A 22,662-nucleotide genomic window follows, 5' to 3' on the forward strand; every position below is an offset into this window, starting at 1 on the left:
GCAATTATCAATGTTTTGGGTATACTTCTTTGAAATTCTTCAACATTTATCTGTTTCACAATTGCGTTGGTGGTTAGGTGGGCATGTCTACTTAAATATACGACAATGCAATATATTTTTTATATACATAGTTTATTATCAAAATAATTAATGCCTTTTCGATATATCTAGGCGTAAAGAAATCTCATATTCGTGAATAATGGAGACAAAGTGATATATTTTATTCTGTGTTCTTCATATAATTGAATGAAAAATGTCAAACCACTTCCACAACGTGCGGGAAAAAAGCGTCATTTGATTAACAAAACAATAGTGTGATACTGTTTCCTTTCTTGGATCAATTAGGTTAGAAATATGTTTGTGATATATAGATAGATATCTGTATGTATAATCTGACGGTCACAATCTGGGGTTGTATCGCTGTCAATATCTTTTTACCAACGAAATGTTTTTAAAAATTTCGTTACGATACGAGAAGTCTGTAGTGTAATTTCTTAATATAATGCTAGTTCTTAGGAACGTACTATTTGATTTATGTCACTTCTGTGTACACAAAGATTGATGACGTAGAGCGCAGGCGGTAGTCATTCAGGATGGCGATCGACTTGAAGAAGAACAAGGATTCCTTGCAAAAAGCCTACAACGATGTTGTTAATGATAAATCAGACACAGCATGGTAAGATTTCTCTCAGATATTTTGGTATGATTCCAATTTGATACGAATCTAGTTATTTCCAGGGATCCGACAAATGGCCTACACCGGCCAGCTAACTCACGAGTCCTGCCCCTTCCGCTTCCACACGGTCCAACAAGGAAGTGGGAATATGTCCACCGTGACGTTTACAATACCTTGGATGATAATTTGGCCTCCTAGTACCTTCTAACCGTTAAATCAGATGAATGAGAAATTATTATTGGGAGTGAGTTAAAAAATATACCCATCTTCAATCTGTATGCTTTAAATAGTTTCAAGTTGTTCTTTCCCGAATCAAAATTTAAATGACAGATATCCCTTCCTTATATTGAAATATATTGACGTTTGAACAAATAAAATACAAATGACATTTCTGATGTATATATGTGAGCATAAATATGTTCCCCCTAAACATTTTTTCTGGTGGAATCGATATAGGATGGTAAGCTATATTATCGCAGTAGTTGATTTATAATGGATCGTAATGGTGCATGCTTACAGGCCTATTAAATATGTCATACACAAAAGGTTTCTTGTTCTTTGTTCAACTTTTATGACACATCAATTAGGATTGATCAAAGCTAATTTTCTTTACCCTGGTCAGTAAACAAAGTACCCGTCATTAGCGACTGAAGGGCGATATTATCGCGGTATGGCTCTCTTCTGGTGTGATACCTGTGGATTATGTTGTTTACATTGCTTCCTGTTTTGGATTATGCATGATCAGTATGCACCTAGGCTGGGTCATTGCACCTAGGACCTAGGTTGGGTCATTGGACTTCGTCTAAACAAATGGGTTATTTTGTTATCAATTTCGAATGAAGGTAGGGGTAATTCCACTTGAACACATTCCAGAAACTATCATAAAAATGTTAGCATGTATACTTAAGAGTAGCCGTGACATACAGCAATGAGTCCTATATTCGATCAAGTGATGACATGTTGTGCTTAGATTTGCATAAGTTAACTGTCGACAGGGGGTGTGGATTACGAGATTTACCGATACCACAATAATAAAGTCATACTATACCAAAAGGTAGACACAATTTTATGGATAACAATTTCTTTAATACTGTAAAAAGCGACTCCACCTACTACATGTACAATAAATATGCTGTAATTTGTCCCTCATTCAGCATGTTCAGTCCTGCTTGACAACGGTATAAGGATCTATACCGAAAACATCGCTTTTTACACTATTAAAGAAGTTGTTATCCATAAAATTGTGTCTACCTTGTCACCCGTCAACATCTAAGTAATGCCTATCAAACAAGTCATACTATACCATGAGTTTTGTTCATGTGAAATTGTTTTCCTGTGTATATTGTTCCACAGCAACAAATTTCCTGGCATATTGCTTCCTCCAGAACAAATGTTCAAGGGGAACATATTTATGCTCACATATATGCCCATGACAATTTGGATTCATTGGCAAGACTGCAGTTTACTGGGCGCAGCTTAAGGTGCTTATTAGTTCAAACTGACGATTGTTGCTCTTGCTTGTTGAAGGTAGGTTACGCCCCAATACTATCCAAAGACCTTGGATCCCCTTTATGATCATAGGGTGTAGTATCCCTATCCGATCAAACACCCCTTTATGATCCTTAGGGTTCGGAATCCCTTGCAAATGAAACAGCTATTTAATATTCTTAGGTTTATTGGCACCCCTGTATGATCCTGGGGGTAAGTTGTGATTTAGGGTGTGGTGAGCTGCTTTAAGTAATTAATCCAATGTAATTTGAGGAAAATCCAAAATGTTCTTATGAAGCTTCAATATTCTTGTAGAAAAATGGTTTCTGAGCATGAGTATCAAGGTAAACAATCAGGTACTGATCACTTGGTAAACGAGCACTAGTTATTTGTAATAGCTCTCGTGGTAAAGTGTTTGCTAATTAGCTTAACTCATCAGCCTAGCTTAGCCTCCAGCTGGTCAACGTGAGTTCGATCCTGTATGCTGTGTTACTTGAAATCTGAAAAAGTGCACTTGTTAAGAACAGTACTCCCACCAATTCACTTTTTTAGGAGCAATGTATTTAATGCTTGCAAACACAGTAACAAAACAATATGGAATCTTGAAAATGTAAAAATATTGGCATTGAAGTTGTTCAAGTTATGTACACTCTTACCATGCTTATCATACTTATCAAGCCATCTGATATGAGAACTGACTTCAACTGGACTTAAGATTAGATATGTACATGATGTATGCATCTGTCCTGTTGGACTATCAAGTTTCGTGTATGATACAGAGGAGCTGTGATAGAAAACAAATGGAGAGCCTTTTGAATTCAGCACCACAACGTCGTGAGGATGACCTCTGTCGTAGGGCACAGACACTAAGAGAAATTTTTAAATAGATATTGAAAAAAATTTGAAAAATATCATGTGGAAACCCTTTTGTATACAGTGACACCCCTTACATCTAGACCCTATTACATATGCCACATAAAGTAGAATTCCCCACTTTTCAGATGAACCCATGAAGATCCGGGGTAGAATAGGTCTTCAGCAACCCATGCTTGTTTTAAAAGGCGACTATGCTTGTCATAAGAGGTGACTAACAGGATAGTAGATCTATGCTCATGGCGTCAATCACTGGATTTTCTGGTCCAGACTCGATTATTTACAGATATAGCTGGAATATTACTGAGTGTGGCGTTAAACAACAAACAAATAAACAAACAAACATACTTTTCAGATGGTACTGTAGGGGGCTCTTATTAGAATATTATTTTGAGTTGAAAGATCGTAAATTTTGTGGTTTATGATGACAGCCTGAAATGTTTATATACGACAGATATGTTTTTCCAGGTTTTAATTGCCCACAATTAAGGGTGCATATAACAAATGAGTGCGTTGTATACACAAATAAATAAGTCTTGTGTACATTAATCAATTGGAATGGGTGCTAATTGAGATTGTTCACTAGCCAATATATTAACAAATATCGCCGTGGGCGCTTATTAGAGCAGGGCGCTTATTACGTCGAATATGGTAACTACTTTTTCAAGATGTGATCTACGATCACGTTACACTGCTTACATCAACATTGTTCAACAATTAACTTGACATGTGGTCATTGTTCTTATAGTTCAACCTGCTATAAGTATTTCGTATGTAAATAATGGTAAACATAATGGTAAATATTTCATTATTTTTGTCATGACGTCTTTATTTTATGACAGGGCTGTTTTTGGATATGAGGGCAATTCTCCTGTGCTGAAGGTCTATGAAACTGGTGGTATGTACTTCATGGACTTGCAGTATTAAACCCTTTGAAGAACAGGGTTAGAACTGGTCTTCAGCAACCCATGTTTGTCGTAAGAGGCGACCAACAGTTGATACATGTTATTGTATCCCAATTGGTAGATTGATGCTCACGATGTCAGTCACTGGATTGTCAGGTCCAGACTTGATTATTTGCAGACTGCTGTCATATAGCTGGAATATTGCTGAGTAAAAGCTCACTTACCCATCCACCCATCCACCCACCCACTCACTCACCCACTGTATGCAGTCCTTGTCCACCGTCCCTTTCTGTCTTTTCCTTTGACCTGATTCTGGCTCTATAAAAGTGATTTTATGCACAGATAATTACAGTCTTCCTGAAGTTTTATTACTGCTATTTGTATGGCTTGTGTTTTATTGTGTTCAGTGATCACACTTGTGTTTTGTGTAGAGGGAGGTGTTGAAGAAATGACAGAGGAACTCAACAGTGGGAAGATCATGTACGGCTACTGTCGTGTGACTGACCCCAACACCGATCTCCCCAAATATGTGCTCGTCAACTGGGTAGGTTCATCACTAGGATAACAAACCCAAGAAGATCCGGGGTAGAATAGGTCTTCAGCAACCCATGCTTGCCGTAAAAGGCGACTATGCTTGTCGTAAGGGCGACTAACAGGATCGAGTGGTCAGGCTCGCTGACTTGGTTGATGCATGTCATCGTATCCCAATTGCGTGGATCGATGCTCATGATGTCAATCACTGGATTGCCAAGTCCAGACATGATTTTTTACAGACTGCTGTCATATAGCTGGAATATTGCTGAGTGTGGCGTTAAACAACAAACAAACAAACAAACAAACACTAGGATAATGAGTAGTTGTCAAGTATTGATCTAATGTACTGTGGGGGATGGGGGATGGCGGACAATGGCTGCTTGTCATATGTCACACCAAAAAGTGGATTTCATTTCCTGATGTGTATTGCTGGGATATGACTAAATGTGTCTCTCCCTGTTACCCTCTGTACAAAGTCAGTGTAAAAAGTTAATGTCAAATTGCTATGAACCAGATAGTTAAAAGAACCATATCTGATCTACTGAAGTTGTATTTTGAGTCCAATATTATAATAATAGGGTGTACAGGGTACTAACGAGTAATAGAGGGCTGGGACGAGTCCAAATTTGGGTACCCAACCCTCTATTACCTGACCCTACCCGGGTACCAACTGTAGATTTCAGGAGATGGGTACAAAATGTCTGATTGGGAATAGTTTGAACGCAGCCTGGGCAAAATGTATTTAGATACACGCATAAAACGATCTGGTCATGCATTCACTGAACTTGCTTTATCTTTTTTCAAACGTCATGAAAGTCAGAAGGAAGGGTTACATAGTCAGAAAGAAATGCGAACAGGAGTGACTTATAGCGTAACCATGGAGTTCAAGATAATTTTTGTCATTAAACAGTGTATCACGTGACTAACCAAAGGTCCAGGTAGTCCTGTGGGTACCTGGGTCCTACTCGAGACCCACCCGACCTGAGTACTTGAGTTACCTGTCCCAGCCCTAGAGTAATAATAAGTATGTTTACAAGCTCCAGTGTATGACAGGGTGAATACGTGGCTTTTGCTCTAGGCATCATAAGGCATCATATTTTAGGGATTAACTTGAACAAAATGTTTTGCCAGAAACGTAGTAATGATATTGTGTTTTATTTCCAGCAAGGAGAGGGTGCACCTGATGCCCTCAAGTTAAAGTGCACCCAACATTTACGGGATATGACAAATTTCCTGAAGGTAGGCAGTCATAGTTTGTAAACTAATGAACCCATTTGATTCTCTTACCTGGCATCCTACTCTATGTTCATACAGTGTCTTTCGCGTCTATTCAAACATTTGATTGAAGTAATTGCAAGTTGTGTTGGCAATATCTTCAGACCATCCATGTGACTGTGAACGCTCGTACTGAGGCTGATGTCGATGAAGATGACGTCATCAAGAAGGTGTCAAAGTCTTCCGGTGCAAACTACAGCTTCCACAAGGAGAAGGCAAAACCCATTGAAGCCCCCACACCTGTGGTAAGTAATGGTTCAGACTGTCAGACCGTGAGGCCCCTGTACCTGTATCAAGATGTCTAGGTTCTGACTGTAACAGATATTGAAGCCCCACACCAGTATAAACGCTAAATTTTTAAACCCATCCAATCACACACTATTCATTTCTTCCTTTTTCTCTCGACCCTTATGTGGAAACGTGCTGGAACAAAGTTTCCAGCTTCTAAAAACAAATCACCTAAACATTCCATGACGTTTACCGTTATGCGCCACCCTTGGAACAGTCCATGGATCGCTGTCGAGACTCATCACCAGTGTTGGACACTCGCGCGAATTGCCGTCCTCCTATTAGATCTATGTCTTTATTTTTCTTCGGTTCCTGCACAACCTTTCTCGGCTGTGTCAGCTCCTACTATGGAGCTCCCCCCTCCATCTACCCTGCCTCTGCCTACTTCCTGGGACCATCAGGACCAGGCTAGTAGTTTTGTCTCCGGACTTAGAATCGCCCCTTGCAGGCTGTGACAATTGCCCTCCAGCACTTTTCCTGTCAGCGGATAGTGACTCCCATGTCGACTCCCGCACCGGCTGTTCCTCCAGGATCCGCTGCTCCTGTTCAACTTGTTGGTTCTACTGTGTTGCCCAATGTCGTTTTGGTGCATCACCCTCATCTACGGGAAGGTTCGACAACGCTGATCCTGCGCCCGTCCTTCCTTGGGTTGTGGATCGGCTTCAGCTACAGTGCACTACTTCCCTAGACAACCAACTATCGTGTTTCGTCATACCCAACGCTGGTTCCTCTGTCATTGCGCTGCCGCCGATGCCCATCCTGTCTGGTGCCCTGAGTAACCTGGATACGACCTTTGCAGTTACATGATCGACTGCAAGCTCCTCGGTTCAACTTTGATGATACTGGCACTCATGGGTTATCTTTGGCTGCTGTGGCACCGGAATTAGATGGTGATATTGCTCCTCTCTGCCCCAAGTATGCAGCTACTACCTCTCTTGTTGAGTATCGCAATCTCGCCCACTTGGATACTACCATCCGACGTACGCACCCGCTTATGTCTACAATCCTGTCGGCAACGGAAGCCATTGCTATGTCGTTGGCTCAAGCCAAGTCCTCCTCAGTAGGGGTTCTGTTATGCTCATTCAGGAGAAGTGTTTGCTTATCATGCAGGGATGCGGACTTTTCCGGTTGTGACTGCTAAATGTCCAATTTGAAAAAGTCCAAACCAGACATTTAATAATTTGCCATCAGGATATTTTGAGAAAGTACTTGCCGGACATAACAACCTGAAACTAAATATGATAACAAAGGTTATAAAATAAAGAGGTGCAGCCAGACTGACGAGTGTTTTTGTTGTTGATTAGTGTATACATGACTTGCTAGGGTTACCGAGCACTATCGGTCAACATCATATTGTGTCGAGGTAAAATTACATTGTTTCGCTTCAGGAATTCAGTTGATAACAATCTTAAATTGGTCAATAAGAATGTGAAATTTGAGATAAAATATCAGTTGACATGATGATTAACCATTTAAGTTATATTTCATGTTCTTCCCACAGACATGGAAAATGTTATCTTGACATTATGATAGTCAACTTCAGCAAATTTGACTTTAAGGAGTTAACGTGTGACATTTATAATATACATATCCATTTCATAGCCCCTTTCTGGTGTTCCCTGCTGTGATATTGCTGGAATATTGCTAAAAGCGGCGTAAAACTCACTCACTCACTGTATCACTGTTTAACACCAGCTTCTTCGTGTGTGTCTCACTGTTCTAGTCTATACAGGCTAGGATATCTGTGTCAGGTGATCAGGTCGTGCAAAGTCACAACACACAGGATTACAGTGTGCGACCCATTGGCTTGTGACCATGGGATGTTTTCGGGTGATTTTTTTTTTTTTAGAAGCTGGAAACTTTTTGAGCACATTTCCACATAAACATCGAAGGAGATGCAGGAAGAAATGCATAGTGTGAGATAGGATAAGTATACAAATATACTATTTAATGTACATTTTACTATATTTTTGTTCTCACCATGGTAACAGACATTGATGTGGTTGAAGCCTAAGGTAACATTGTAACGGTGATCAAATAGAAATAGACTGAATGATTATTTTTTCAGGGCTCAGTTTATAAGAAGACGACGGCAGCCAAAGACATCAAGACTTCCTCTCGAGATAAATTCTGGGCCAAAACAGAGGTGAAGCAACATAAAATCTGACAGAATATTCCTAGAATTACAACTTTGGATTCCTGTGCAAAGAGTTTCTTGTATAAATGGTCTATGGATATGTTCTTAAATAACTATAAACTTGAAATCAAAATTAAGAGAGATTACACAAGTTGCTATGGTATGAAATAAAGTGATTGTATTGACAAAGACATTAAGCCTGACATTGGTACCGGTAGAATAATACTCCAAGGTCTCGGCGAAGTAATCCTGGGACTCCTTCCCTTAGTAGAGAACATTTGAGAGGGACACCAGAAGTGTCTACAGGTCCTCCACAACATTCAACAAACAGGCTTTTAGTTCCAGTTACCTTGGAGGATCAAAATTTGTATTTAAAAACTGCAAATGATTTCCCGGATTGAAATTGGTAGGATTGACAACCCATTTTTTTACTAAACACACCGTTTAGTCGAGCAGGCAAGGCTTTACATTATGCATTGTAATGTTGCAGTTATGTAGAATACTTTCCCCTAGATAATAATATAGTATTGATTTGTTGTGTATCTAATTTAGATGTTTCTCCTTGCTATTACAAATTAGGAAGTCCTGTGTAGACAGAGACATGTAGAGATAACAATGTAATTGTGTTGAGCTCCAGTACTTCCTGGTATGACATCACTAGTACATGTTTTACTTGCTCCTTCCTGCTAGAACCATATCAACAAATCAGTGATACTAGTGCCCTGTACATGCTGTAACCATATGATAATGTATTGTACTGCTTTACTGGGCCATGTAGAGGGAGTTAGAGAATACTGCAAGCTCAGCAGTTTTACAACCTGAACAGAAGTGATGACGATGAAGATGATTGAGCATGAATATTACTGTTCACATGTACCAGTATTAACAACATAAAGTACTGTTTAGTAGGAATAGTAATTGGAATTGTTCAATATGAATAGCATGTCATACTCATCAATATGAATTGTAGGTTGAATTGTTCAATATGAATAGTAGGTTGAATTGTTCAATATGAATAATAGGTTGAATTGTTCAATATGAATAGTAGGTTGAATTGTTCAATATGAATAGTAGGTTGAATTGTTCAATATGAATAGCAGGTTGAATTGTTCTATATGAATAGTAGGTTGAATTGTTCAATATTAATAGCAGGTCGTACTGTTCAATATAAATAGTAAGTAGAATTGTTCAATATGAATAGCAGGTAGCACTGTTCAGTATGAATAGCAGATCATACTGTTTAATATAAATAGTGAGTAGAATTGTTCAATACAAATAGCAGGTTGTACTGTTCAATATGAATAGTAGGTGGAATTATTCAATATGGATAACAGATAGTACTGTACAATATAAATAGTGAGTAGAATTGTTCAATATGAATAGTTAGTAGAACTGTTCAATATGGATAGCAGGTCATACTGTTCAATATAAATAGTGAGTAGAATTGTCCAGTGGATAGTAAGTGTATTAAGTGCCCCTCTCAGTCAAATTGGGAAAATTCTATATTTTGTCCAAAATTAGGAATTTAAAATTGTTCTTGGTTTTTTTTTAAATTCAGAGGTATTTTAACATTTTATTTGTGTCAGGAAAGTGGAAATGTTTGCAAATATCATTGTCTTCTTTATTGTTTTGTTAACAATTTGTGTTCTCTTTGTCCCACCAGGTTGAGGTAAAGTGTTGTTCTATATTATGTGATGTTTACAAAATTCAAAGATATTGTTTGTATATTTGAGTTTGTAAAAATCTACATAATTTATCAACCCATTAAACACACATCAGAAACACCTGACCTGAGTAAAGATGTGGACCAAGTTCACCACACATCCAACACATCCAACCCCCCGAACCTAAACATTGCCAATATTACATGGCTCCACTAACATCGCCTCACAAGCCCAGCAGTAGCTACCTCCCTTGATCCTGATGCATCCATGGTTATGTCATGTGGTACTGGTAGCGGGGGGAATGTTATGCTAGGGCATGTAGAGGGAGGTGAGGTTATCATGGTTATAAGGGTTAATCATATAGTAAAAGTAGGGGTGGGGGTGGTGGTCATTATGACATAGTTGAGTATTGGAGCTGACAATTTTCATTCTCGTGGAACAGATAATGTGTATTTATTCCTTGACATTTAGTTGTTCTCCTATTATGCCATTTAGGGCATCCAACTCTGTCAGACCAAGTAGGAGCTACAACAAGAATATTGGCCATTATGCTTCTTCTCTTATTAAATGAATGTTATATATATGTTATCGATAGACAGTGTAGGAACTGACAGTTACCGTATTCGACGTAATAAACGCCTAGGGCGCTCTCAAAATTAGAAATAGGGGGCTCTTATTAGAATATTATTTTGGTGAAAAAAAACAGTTGAAAGATAAATTTCGTGGTTTATGCTGACAGCCTGAAATGTTTATGTATGACAGATATATTTTTCTAGAATTTAATTGCCCATAATAAAGGGTGCATATAACACACGAGTGCGTATTGTACGCGAATAAATAAGTCTTGTGAAAATTGATCAATCGAAATGGGTGCTAATTGGGATTGTTCACTAGCCAATATATTAGCAAATATTGCCGTGGGCGCTTATTAGAACAGGGCGCTTATTACGTCGAATACGGTTTTATGTTATCGATAGACAGTGAAGGAACTGAAAGTTATATATGTTTTCGATAGAGTATGAAGGAACAATGTTTTCTAGTCCGTGAAAAATTAAAATGGAGTTTCTCATCATCATAAAACATAAAACATGCCATGTGAATAAGTTAGTTCATAATGATCAATAATGTTTGGTGTTGCGTGGTAAAAACCTGGTGTTATGTTTGTTCTGTGATGCACAAGGACAGGTTCTTAGGAACAAAGTCTATATTACATTAGAGGCATAGATTCTAACATCTTTATCAAGCAAGTGATAGAATCTAAAGGTGTTGGAATCTACACTGAAACATTGCCTCACTTGTAATAACCCATGATAAAGAATTTATCCTTGTTCTTCACACCAGCTTCAAGATTCCACACAAGGAAGTTAGTTCTGTGTGGATTGAGATTGTAAGGATGCTAGTGGGAGAGTTGCCTTCCCTTGCCTACATGATCTATTCCGCCATGTATGCTGAAGAGCTTAAGTGTCCCTTTCCTATTTGAAAGTGGGTTTTGGAGGTCACAGAGTTTGTTGTAATCAGAGTTGACTGTAGGTTGGTGTTAGTTGATTCCCAGGGATATAGGGAATGGAGTTTGTCTGTCTGTCTATTGCTGCTTCTCAAAGAAGACAAATTTTCTCAAAAACTGTTTTAGTCAGAGAAATGAAATTTTACACACTTATGTTACTGGTCATGATCTCAATATGGACATCATGGACACTTTGCAGATAAGCTGGGTTTTGAGGACCAGGAAAAAGATTCTGTGGAAAGGGGTCAGCCAATGTAAAGATAACACTTTCATGAAACTATTTTTCTGAGTATTTTGTGTGTTGCGTACAGTAGAAACCACAACTGATCATTTATGTTGAGGGTGTACAACATTGTCTCCTCCCTGAAGTATTGTTTCCCAAGTCCCTGACAGTCCGTGTGAACCTTACCTGACCTGTAGTACAGACCCACCCACAACACCCCGGCACATTGCTTTATCCCCATTTCATGTACTGTACACACAGCACCAGATAGAGGTGATGTGTCAGTGTGATTCCATTTGTACAGAGTTGTCTCCCTTCTTACAACTTATTCTTTTTATCATTATTTTGATTTGATATTCTAGATATGATAGTACTTGAATTTCTTTTCATCATTATTTTGATTTGATATTCTAGATATGGTAGTACAGTTACCAGTACATGAATGTCTCCCTTATTATTTCATATTCTTTTATCATTTATTTTGAGTCCATATAAATTGTAAACCATTAACTATTGGAAATATTAATACAGGCTGTGCTTTACTTTTGGACCCCATATGATTACTTAATCACAGCACTTTTCAGTCTGGTGTTGAAGTGTAAGTGGTGTAACATGTTTAACTGACAGATGATTTGACTTATGGATGGGTGTAACCATGGTATTGGACAGATGGGTAAATGTTGTTTGGTGGAACTGACGGATGTGTGTAGACATGGTACTTGACGCAAATAGTTTGCTTGATGGAATGTGTAACTGACGTATGGTATAACTGACATATGGTAGAACTGACTGACAGATGGTATAACCAACAGATGTGCAACTGACATATGGTCCTACTGACTGATGGTAGAACTGACTGACAGATGGTATAACTGACATATTGCATAACTGACAGATGGTATAAGTGACATATGGTGCTATTGACAGATGGTATAACCGACAGATGTGCAACTCGCATAAGGTATAATTGACAGATGGTTCAACTGACAGATGGTTCAACTGACAGGTGGTTAACTGGCATGGTGCTACTAACAGATGTGCAACTGGCATATGGTATATCTGGCAGATGGTATAACTGACATATGGTGCTACTGACAGATGGTATAACTGACAGATGGCTACTGACAGATGGTATAACTGACAGATGGTATAACTGACAGATGTGCAGCAGGCATTTAGAATAACTGAGAGATGGTATAACTCACATATGGTAATACTGACAGATGGTGCTACAATCAGATGGTATAACTGACATGGTTTTACTGACAGATGGTATAACTGACATGGTTTTACTGACAGATGGTATAACTGACATGGTTTTACTGACAGATGGTATAACTGACAAATGTGCAACTGACAGATGGTTCAACTGACAGGTGGTTAAGTGGCATGATGCTACTGACAGATGTACATCCGGCATATGGTATAACTGACAAATGTGCAACTGGCATATGGTAGATGGTTTAACTGATGAATGGTGTAGCTGACATGTGGTGCTTCTGACAGATGGTTTAACTAATGGTGTAGGTTTGAAACTTAAAGGTTGACCAAGTGATGTAACTGTCAGTTTGTGCCACTGATTCACAGGTAGAGGAGAAGCAGCGACAGGAGGAAGAAAAGAACAAGAAGTTGGCAGAGCAACAAGAGTTGGACAAAGCGAGGAAGGAAAGAGAGGTACTGACATACCTAGTTCATTCAGTCTAGCACTGCCATCAGCCACAAGTGAAGTGTAGGGTCATCTGATGGATCAGATTGTACTGTTTTTCAATAGATCAGCATCTTGTCAGGAAGTTTGGTAGCTCCAGACCTCACCTTGGTGATGTAATCATAGATCAGTACTGAACACTTGTATATCTCCCTCCAGTTTAGGATAGAAGCTCAGTACTGGACACGTGTAACTCTCCCTCCAGTTTATGATAGAAGCTCAGTACTGGACACGTGTAACTCTCCCTCCAGTTCATGATAGGAGCTCAGTACTGGACACTTGTAACTCTCCCTCCAGTTTAGGATAGAAGCTCAGTACTGGACACGTGTAACTCTCCCTCCAGTTTATGATAGAAGCTCAGTACTGGACATGTGTAACTCTCCCTCCAGTTCATGATAGGAGCTCAGTACTGGACACTTGTAACTCTCCCTCCAGTTTATGATAGGAGCTCAGTGTTGGACACTTGTAACTCTCCCTCCAGTTTATGATAGGAGCTCAGTACTGGACACTTGTAACTCTCCCTCCAGTTTATGATAGGAGCTCAGTACTGGACATGTGTAACTCTCCCTCCAGTTCATGTCAGAAGCTCTGTATTGAATTCTTGTTACTGCAGCTGAAAGAGGCGAAGGAGAGAGACCAGCGGATGCAGGAGAAGATGAAAGGGGTACACGAGCAGAAGCGAGCTGAGAAGGAGGCTGCCCAGGTCGACCGTGAGAATGAGAAGAACAAATGGGTGAGACTCATTGGTGACCTGAGGCTCAGTCGATTACTGGGGGTTTTTGTACAGTTTTTCATATGGCTCCAAAATGTTTCATTTTTCTTTGTTTTTATGTATGTCAGGGCTATCGATAGTCTTGTGTTGTATCGATGTCAACTATCAATATTTTAATTTGTCATCAATCTTAGGCCATCAGCCCATGTTAAAGACAGACCAATAGTCTTGAGATACCATTAGCGTGATATTATTCTCCTAGGCATGACAGTAAGTCCATGTATAATGTGCCAAATTACATTCACTATGGGAATGCTTATGGTGCTTCATTATAAATAGGGGCGGTCGGGTAGCCTAGTGGTTAAAGCATTCGCTCGTCACGCCGAAGACCCGGGTTCGATTCCCGACATGGGTACAATGTGTGAAGCCCATTTCTGGTGTCCCCCGCCGTGATATTGCTGGAATATTGCTAAAAGCAGCGTAAAACCATACTCACTCACTCATTATTAATATCCCTGTCAGTGGATCGGTGTGCACTCGATTTTCATTCTCAGTCTCATTACAGTCAGAAGGTAACACCACATGTGTTTCACCAACTTTCCATGACCAACATTGCTTAATTTCATTTTGATTATATAACTGTGATCATATGAAATGATTGACAATGTACACATCAATGATGTTGGTATGGATGATATGACTCGGCTTCATCAATCTGCCCACCATGCTTACTGTGCACATAACACATCGCAAGCTTGTCAGCGTAGTCTCGGGCTGGCTTAATGCCTTTTTGACTTTGGACAGAAAGGGGAATGATATATGCTGATCTTTGACCAGAACTATGGAAAAAATAAAACTTTCTAGAAATAATTTGAAACTTGAATTGAATTGGGTTTTTGACATGTTTGAAAAACTCAAACAATCAACATCTGTAGACAGCCTATGGTTGCATCTTCAACCCATTAAACAGTTCATTCTAAATCTTTGAACAAAAAGAGAACAGTTTTGAGTTACATGCATATGATGTGCTTGTCATGCACTTGGGATGTGCTTGTAACGATCTTGGGATGGACTTGTCACAAGCTTGGGATGGAGTTGTCACACACTTGGGATGTGCTTGTCTCGCTTGGTATGTGCTTGTAACGAGCTTGGGATGGGCTTGTCACGCAGTTGGCATGTGCTTGTCATGAGCTTGTGATGAGATTAGGAAGTGCTTGTGATGTGCTTGTGACGAGCTTGGGAAGTGCTTGTGATGCGATTGGGAAGTGCTTGTGACACGCTTGTGACGAGCTTGGGATGTGCTTGTCACATGCGTGTGATGTGCTGTGTTGATAAATGTTCCAGGAGAAGGAGCAGCAAGAGTTGTACAAGGATGACGAGCGGAAGAGGAAGCGAAGTGAGTCCCTGCGGAAGGAAAGAGCACAGGTAGGATTTCCTGTCATTGCTCGAAAGGTCATAAAGTCGTCTTTTATAATTGAGTGAGATGTTCGAAAACCCATTGCACAGGGATACTTTCTCTCAGTGTGTATGGAAAGTATGTATGATGACCTACACAACACTCAGACTTACAGGTTATATGTCCTTTGTGAATGAAAGCCCTCGGCAATGACTTAGGACGACATTCATTCACCCATGATCTTTGACCTTATCATGCCAAAATTCTTTCCTTGGTGTATGTGGGTTACGGGTAGCCAAGCTGTCTAAGGCTCTGCAATTCACTGTGCAGAGTTGCGTCCCTTGGGCATGCCAGAAACCTACGATTGTGGGGGATCGAGTCCTGGTTCACCCCAATTATGTTTCTAGGGTTGTCAGCACCATACCCGTGCTCGTGGGTTTCACAAAAAGTGGTAAACATCTGAGACATGCATCACTTCTGGCTTTCCTCCCACATCAAGCTGGCACGCCATGATATAACTGGAATGCTGTTAAAAGCGGCGTCAAGCCCAACTCACTCACTCACTCACTCACTTACTCACTCACTCCTTGGTGTATGTGGAAGGATATGTTCTGATGACAAAATATTCTTTCATGGGATTCATTAGGATATTTGTATGTTGTCAATATATGATATTGACTTAAGGCATCCATGTTAAATTGCAAAAATTATGATACATACGAATACTGACTATATTTCAGGAGGCTGCTGCTCTGTCATCGTCTTCTGGTAGTGCGAGAGACTTCTTCAAGCAGAAGAGTGTGGAGAGGCCAGACGATGGCCCTCGAAGGGGACCACCACCTCCCAGGTACCAACACCTTCTTGGTTTACTCATTGACCTATTGGAACCAAATCCCACGAGCAGAAAATAATTCAGTATAGTTTTTATTTGCCTGACTGCACACCAAAATCAACACCTAATGACCCAAACAAGTTTATGCAAAAAGAAAGATTTTAACCTGTTTTGAGCTACACACAAAAAAAAAATAATATTTATTTCTCTGAAATAATCTGTAAACCAAATAATATGACAAGTGTGGAGCTAGCATACTCTTCAAAATTTCAAGGTCATGTAGTTGCCTTTTTTCTTTACATTGATCTCTGTCCAACAGCATTCATATGGACACTTGTTAAAATGTATGTGATGAAACTGTATCATGACCATGTCCTTTTAACTTCATTTATGGTTAATTTAAAGTATCATATCTTCCACCTGCAGGAAAATCCGACAAGGTTTCTTGTCTGGAGGAGACCAGGAAGATGAAGAGCCACAAAGAAAGCAGCCAATCAAACTGCCCACTGGGGAGCCATCTTCCCCACCCCAAAGCTCACCACCGAGCAAACCAGTTCGAAAGTCTGACCCAGAACCAGAACCAGCCTATCAGCCTGACCCAGAACCAGAACCTGTTTATCAGCCTGACCCAGAACCAGAACCAGAACCAGAACAGAAACAGGAACCAGAGCCAGAACCGGAACCAGAGCCTGCACCTCAGCTACCTCAAACTAGGAACTTGTTACAACAACATCTGCCACCAAGACAAGACTCAGACGAGGAACAGGAAGAACAAAATTGGGATGGTAAGGAGGATCTTTGGGTGGACATCTGTGCAAAGCCAACAAAATATATATGTTTCTTTCCATTTCTGTCTTTGTTTGTTTGTTGTATAACACCACACTCAGGTCCTTTTCTGTGACAGAACTGGGGCGATAGAGGGGAGGTTTGGAGGACATCTGTGTAACTGTGGGGCAGATTGACTTATGGATGTGACAGAACTGGGGCGATAGAGGGGAGGTTTGGAGGACATTTGTGTATCTGGGGGGCAGATTGACTTATGGATGTGACAGAACTGGGACGATAGAGGGGAGGTTTGGAGGACATCTGTGTAACTGTGGGGCAGATTGACTTACGGATGTGACAGAACTGTGGCGATAGAGGGGAGGTTTGGAGGACATTTGTGTATCTGGGGGGCAGATTGATTTATGGATGTGACAGAACTGGGGCGATAGAGGGGAGGTTTGGAGGACATTTGTGTATCTGGGGGGCAGATTGACTTATGGATGTGACAGAACTGTGGCGATAGAGGGGAGGTTTGGAGGACATTTGTGTAACTGGGGGGAAGTTAGACATCTGGTCAGGACAGAATTGAGAAGAATCTTTTACAGCAGCCATCTGCATGTATACGGTTTAACCAAAATAAGGAGCAGGGCATATCTCAATATACGGACATGTGGGGCATCTGAATGCATCATCTCCACCCGTCTCTAGTTGTTGATGAATGTAACAATAATAACAGACTGTCTGCAGATACATGCTAAACTTAATGGTACTTCAGAGCCATCAGGGGAAGATTTCTCAGCTTCCTCGGGTCAGGTGATTTCCCAGCAGGCTGTGGGCATCGGGTCACATGTCATGGAAGAGGACGATGTGGAGTACGACACCGCTGGGAACATCCAGGCTGGTGGCGACCAGGGGCTCACTGCTATTGCATTGTACGACTACCAAGCAGGTGGGTGCATGACTGTGTTATATACCTATCAAGCAGGTGTGTTCATGAAGGGGTTTTCTTCAAAAGAAATGTTTAAAAACATTGTTATTCCCTAACTCACACCTTGTATTACAAGAATTCTAATCAGAACAGTTGGGAACTATTGGGATTTTTTACCTTCACTGATGTTGAACTGAAAGAATCGAGGGACAAAATCTTTCTGCAGATATGCAAGCTTCTTACTGGCTTCATTTTCAAGTAAAGCTTGAAACCATTTAGTCACCTGACAGTTGGTGGTAACAAAGCTGTACAAGTCAAGGGTTCATAGAAAACACAAACTGTAAAAGAGGCACAAATAACCTTTAGTCAAGATATCAGCTGGAACTAGTGCAAAATAGGAATGGATGACGACGTCCATTCATCTTTCTGCCAGTAATGTTTGTTTCCAGAGCTTAACTTTAAAGACCGTTCACTATTTCTAGATGTTGCACATACATATATCAGCCAGCCATGGACTGGTGCCTTTCGCTATTTTAAAAATTTTGAATTATGTTTTTGGTTTCCATGACAACACATTGGACTTAGGTTCAAATGAGGGTAGAGTTTGTTTCCGGAGCTTTACTCAAAGACTGTTCACTATTTCTTGATCAACGATGCAGACATCAGTCCAGCCATTAACTCGTGCTCTTTGCTATTTTATGCCTATTAATCAGGTCTTTTTTATTCATTATCACTGACTTTTAGAACTAGACCCGGTGGCTTTTGTAGTCTGGGCTTGAGTCTTGCACTAAATAGAACACACAGTTGGCAGGGGATATGAGTCTTTAATGCATGTTTTACAAGCTGTGCTTTTCTTATTTAACCCAAATGCTATGTCTTTCCACAGCTGATGATTCTGAGATAACATTTGATCCTGACGACATCATCACAAACATTGAGCAGATTGACGATGGCTGGTGGACTGGAACAGCCCCGGATGGCTCGAACGGCATGTTTCCCGCTAATTACGTAGAAATTCAGAAGACAAATTAAAACACAAGTTGTTTTACCACAAGTTAAAGGAATCATCTCGCAGTATTTAAGTAGTGTATTCCCATCATTGTCTCAGTAGTTGCGACAGTAATTTCTCAACTACAAGTCATCCGCTGAAAGTAACCTTGGGTTACATGTAACATCATGCAGACTGGCACATGTTTTGAGGTGTTTTCACAGGTTTGAATTTGGAATAATTATGATACAAATATATGCTTTATTGAGAGATTTGATAATGGTACAATTTTGAGTCTGCAGTTTATATTTTGTCGCAAGGTAATAACCGAGTTATGAAAGTTGTTCAATATTTTGGCTTCCATTTTTGACCATCTGCATTTATATGATATGCAGATATGTATGTGTATTTAATGGATTGGCCATTCTTAAATATTTGTCTGATAATTTATATGAAAGTGCTAAAATAGTTTTATTTCATGCCTAGCTTTAGCAGGTTATGTAGGAGTATTTTTGTTTGCAGGGTAATAGTTATACCTTGTATGTCAACTATCAAGGACATATTTTGGAAGGATAAAAAATTTCTGTTCTTAGTAGGGCTAGGACGATAAACCAAACATGCGATCCGATACGTATCACGATACCTTGCTCACGATCCGATACGTATCACAGTACTTGCATGTGCTTTTATCTGTGGTGCGTAAGCCATCTTTGTCCTAGACAGGATGGCTGAATACCTGGCCACTAACGATTTTATGTTGGCAGTGTCAATACGGTGCCATGGATGAAAATATTTTCACTTCTCATTTTCACTAGTAATTAGTGTTTGGTGTATCCTTTTATTAATGAATACATTTATGGTAAGAATTGATACGTTTTACTGAGTGTGCAATTGTGATCGATACTTGTATCTTGAAGTAAAAAAATCGTGATCCATGGATGAGTGTATTGTCCCGCCACTAGTTTTTGCCAGATAACTTGATCTCCAATTCTGCTGCTGCTATAGAATTAGTTTAACGTACCAAGACCACAAAAGCTGCCATAAATTCTGTCTTGTGTATGTTGAAAACCTTGGTAATAATATACAATACGTTGGGGTATCAGCCGTTTTACCTTTGTGATTGATATATTTCAAGTACACTTTATGTTGCAAGTACAATTAGCTTAGCTGTTTTCAGTGAACACTATTTGTGTTATTTATTTGCTTTGTCACTATAGTAGCTTTTCATTGTGTCTGCACAGTACAAATCAGACATAAATCTTCTGTTCATCACCACTTAGGACAACCAAAGACAAACATAACTGGATGGTCATGTTAGTCACTGGATTGTCTGGTCCAGACTGGATTATTTACAGACCGCTGTCATATAGCTGGAATATTGCGAAATGTGGCGTTAAACAACAAACAAACCAAGTTACTTGGAATATCTTGATTGCATGGGCATTAGACCTCAATGGTACATGGTTGACAGGTTGTCATCTATTAAAATAATCTATTGAGGAAAATAGTCAAATATACCAAGGATTCATGACTATTATCAATACCATATGCTTTAATATCTAATAGTGAGATTTGCAAGGTCAGCAAATTCGGTGCTATATTGCCAAACTGTCAATCCTGTTATGAAGGAATAATCGAAACAATGTTGTCTCAGGTAAATTAGAAACATTTTTGAAAGTCAATACTATCAGTGGGCTTATTATTTCCCATATGAAAAAGTGTGCTACCTATGAATCAGAATAGCTCTGATATTTTTTTTTATTAATTAAACAATCTTGTTGTTAAGAAACAAGTATAATTTTATCTTTGGAAGATATGTAATGAAAATGTTTCATTGATGTGTACATTTTGATCACTTTGTGTCCATAGTTTAGTTGCACTCAGACGTTCGTGGATTAGGAGGGGTGGTGTGTTTGTGCAGACCCCATTCTTCCAACTTCTATCAGTCCCTGTATCGTGTGTTTGTTCGTTCATGACATGGGTAGTGTGCACCCCCTTTCAAAAGAAGTCCTGGATATGCCTCTGTAACTTGTCTTTGTTTCAAACACAGGCTGGACTTGCCAAATGTCAGACCTAGGTATGTGAAACTTGATAGTGTTACATCTGATATCAAAATGTACAGTAGTGCAGAAAACCTACAAGTAAATGACACGCCTTTGAACAATGTCATTCTTGATAATTAAGCATCACATCAAAACTACTTAATAGGGCTGGGACAAGTCCAAATTTACTACACAGGTACTCGACACCCTATTACCCGGCCCTACCTGGGTACCCACTGCAGTTTTCAGTAGTTAGGTACAAAATATCGGAATGGGAATTGTTTTACCGCAGTCCTGGTAAAACTATTTAGATATGTGTATCAAACAATCTGATCATGCATTCACTGAAGTTGATATACGCTTTATCCTTATATTAACATATGAAAGTGTGAATGCTTGCACAGTCAGAAAGAATGTGAATGTGAAGTGGTGTAACCATAGAGTTTATTGTTAATGTCATTTAACAGTATATCACGTGACTTACCATGGGTCCGGGTAGCTGCGTGAGTACCCGGGTCCTAATCAGAACCAACCAACCGGAGAACCCAAGTACCCGAGTTACTTACAGATGTATTTAACTCGGATCTGTAATACAAATATGCATGGGCAAGGGGAATACACTTCTATCATCTTATTAATTGAATATAATGAGTTAACTTTTGTTTGCTTTAGCATGCACTATATTGAACAAACATGCCAGTATATTATTTGTTATTTATTTCAATTATAAAGTAAAACAAGTTTCACTTCCTGGTTTGCATCTTGCCAGATGACTGAATTGAAGTCTTCTGTGTATGTTCTTGTTGTTGTTAGTTTCCTGCATGAGATGGTTTGAAAATGACTTAACTCATTTCTGTCCAGATGGTTTAAAACCAGCAGATTACAGCACATTTCCATCAAATGTCCACAACTGTCACATTATATGAGCATTGTTTACATATATTTCTACTGCAATACATACCGAATTTGTATCATATATTTTTATTAAAATTTGTACAGCATAAGAATGAGTCATGTTTATTTGATAACTAAACACAATAAATGTTGATGCAGGCTTTAAATGAAGCATTGCCTCCATGGTGTAAAGTGATTATGTGAGGAAAAATGGTTGTACCATTTTCCCAGCTTCATGAGCAAGTGAGACCGCCTCCGTAGTCTAGTGTCCAACCGGAGAGCAGAAGGTCCAAGGTTGGATCCCCAGCCACGTCATACGTCATATAAAGACATTAAGTGAAAGTTGTTACCCTCTCTGGTGCTCAGCATTAAGGGAGTAATACAAGGACTGGTCGGCTTGGAGTCAGTATGACGAGTGGGGTTTTCATGTTAAACTGCCGCTAGCACTGTAAATTTGGCATCAGTCCTGACTAGTACAAGCAGCCACACACAAACACGTGTGCACGTCACTATATAAGTGCAATAATCTTGGACGTGACGTTAATCCCCCTTGTTGTTCTTTAATGCTGTAATCAACACTATTTCAGCCATATCACATTGGCCTGAAAGTATTTGAATCTGGGCCAGGCAACCCAGTGGTGTATCGGGGAACGATAGACACACAATCAGCCAGGTCACACACTGTAACCACCTGATGTTTATTAGCTGGATTTGTAGTACAATAATGTCCCAATAATGTACACCTACAAATACACAACAGTGTTGCTCAAAACCGCCTCTGTGGTCTAGCATCCACTCGGGGAAAGGAAGGTGTGTTGGAGTGGGGTATTCAT

At 39.6% G+C, this 22,662-nt stretch overlaps 1 protein-coding gene across 2 annotated transcripts; it reads left to right on the forward strand.

Annotated features, from left to right (window-relative positions):
• The first annotated feature begins 567 nt into the window (after positions 1–567).
• On the forward strand, positions 568–21,349 carry LOC139452058 (drebrin-like protein B). Of its 2 annotated transcripts, XM_071233360.1 has the most exons (14): positions 568–676; positions 3,880–3,935; positions 4,374–4,486; positions 5,641–5,715; positions 5,856–5,996; positions 8,108–8,185; positions 13,155–13,241; positions 13,886–14,005; positions 15,329–15,409; positions 16,121–16,227; positions 16,639–16,823; positions 16,866–16,997; positions 17,753–17,926; positions 18,792–21,349. In XM_071233360.1, the coding sequence occupies exons 1-14, from the start codon at positions 594–596 to the stop codon at positions 18,935–18,937; spliced, it is 1,578 nt and encodes a 525-aa protein (XP_071089461.1). In that variant the 5' UTR covers positions 568–593; the 3' UTR covers positions 18,938–21,349. The 2 variants fall into 2 exon arrangements, with proteins under 2 accessions (XP_071089461.1, XP_071089460.1); XM_071233359.1 differs by having other exon boundaries at positions 16,639–16,997.
• The last annotated feature ends 1,313 nt before the right edge of the window (positions 21,350–22,662 follow it).

This window comes from Haliotis cracherodii, unplaced genomic scaffold, assembly GCF_022045235.1.
Source record: "Haliotis cracherodii isolate W230 unplaced genomic scaffold, xgHalCrac1.p SCAF_9, whole genome shotgun sequence".
Taxonomy (NCBI): domain Eukaryota; kingdom Metazoa; phylum Mollusca; class Gastropoda; order Lepetellida; family Haliotidae; genus Haliotis; species Haliotis cracherodii.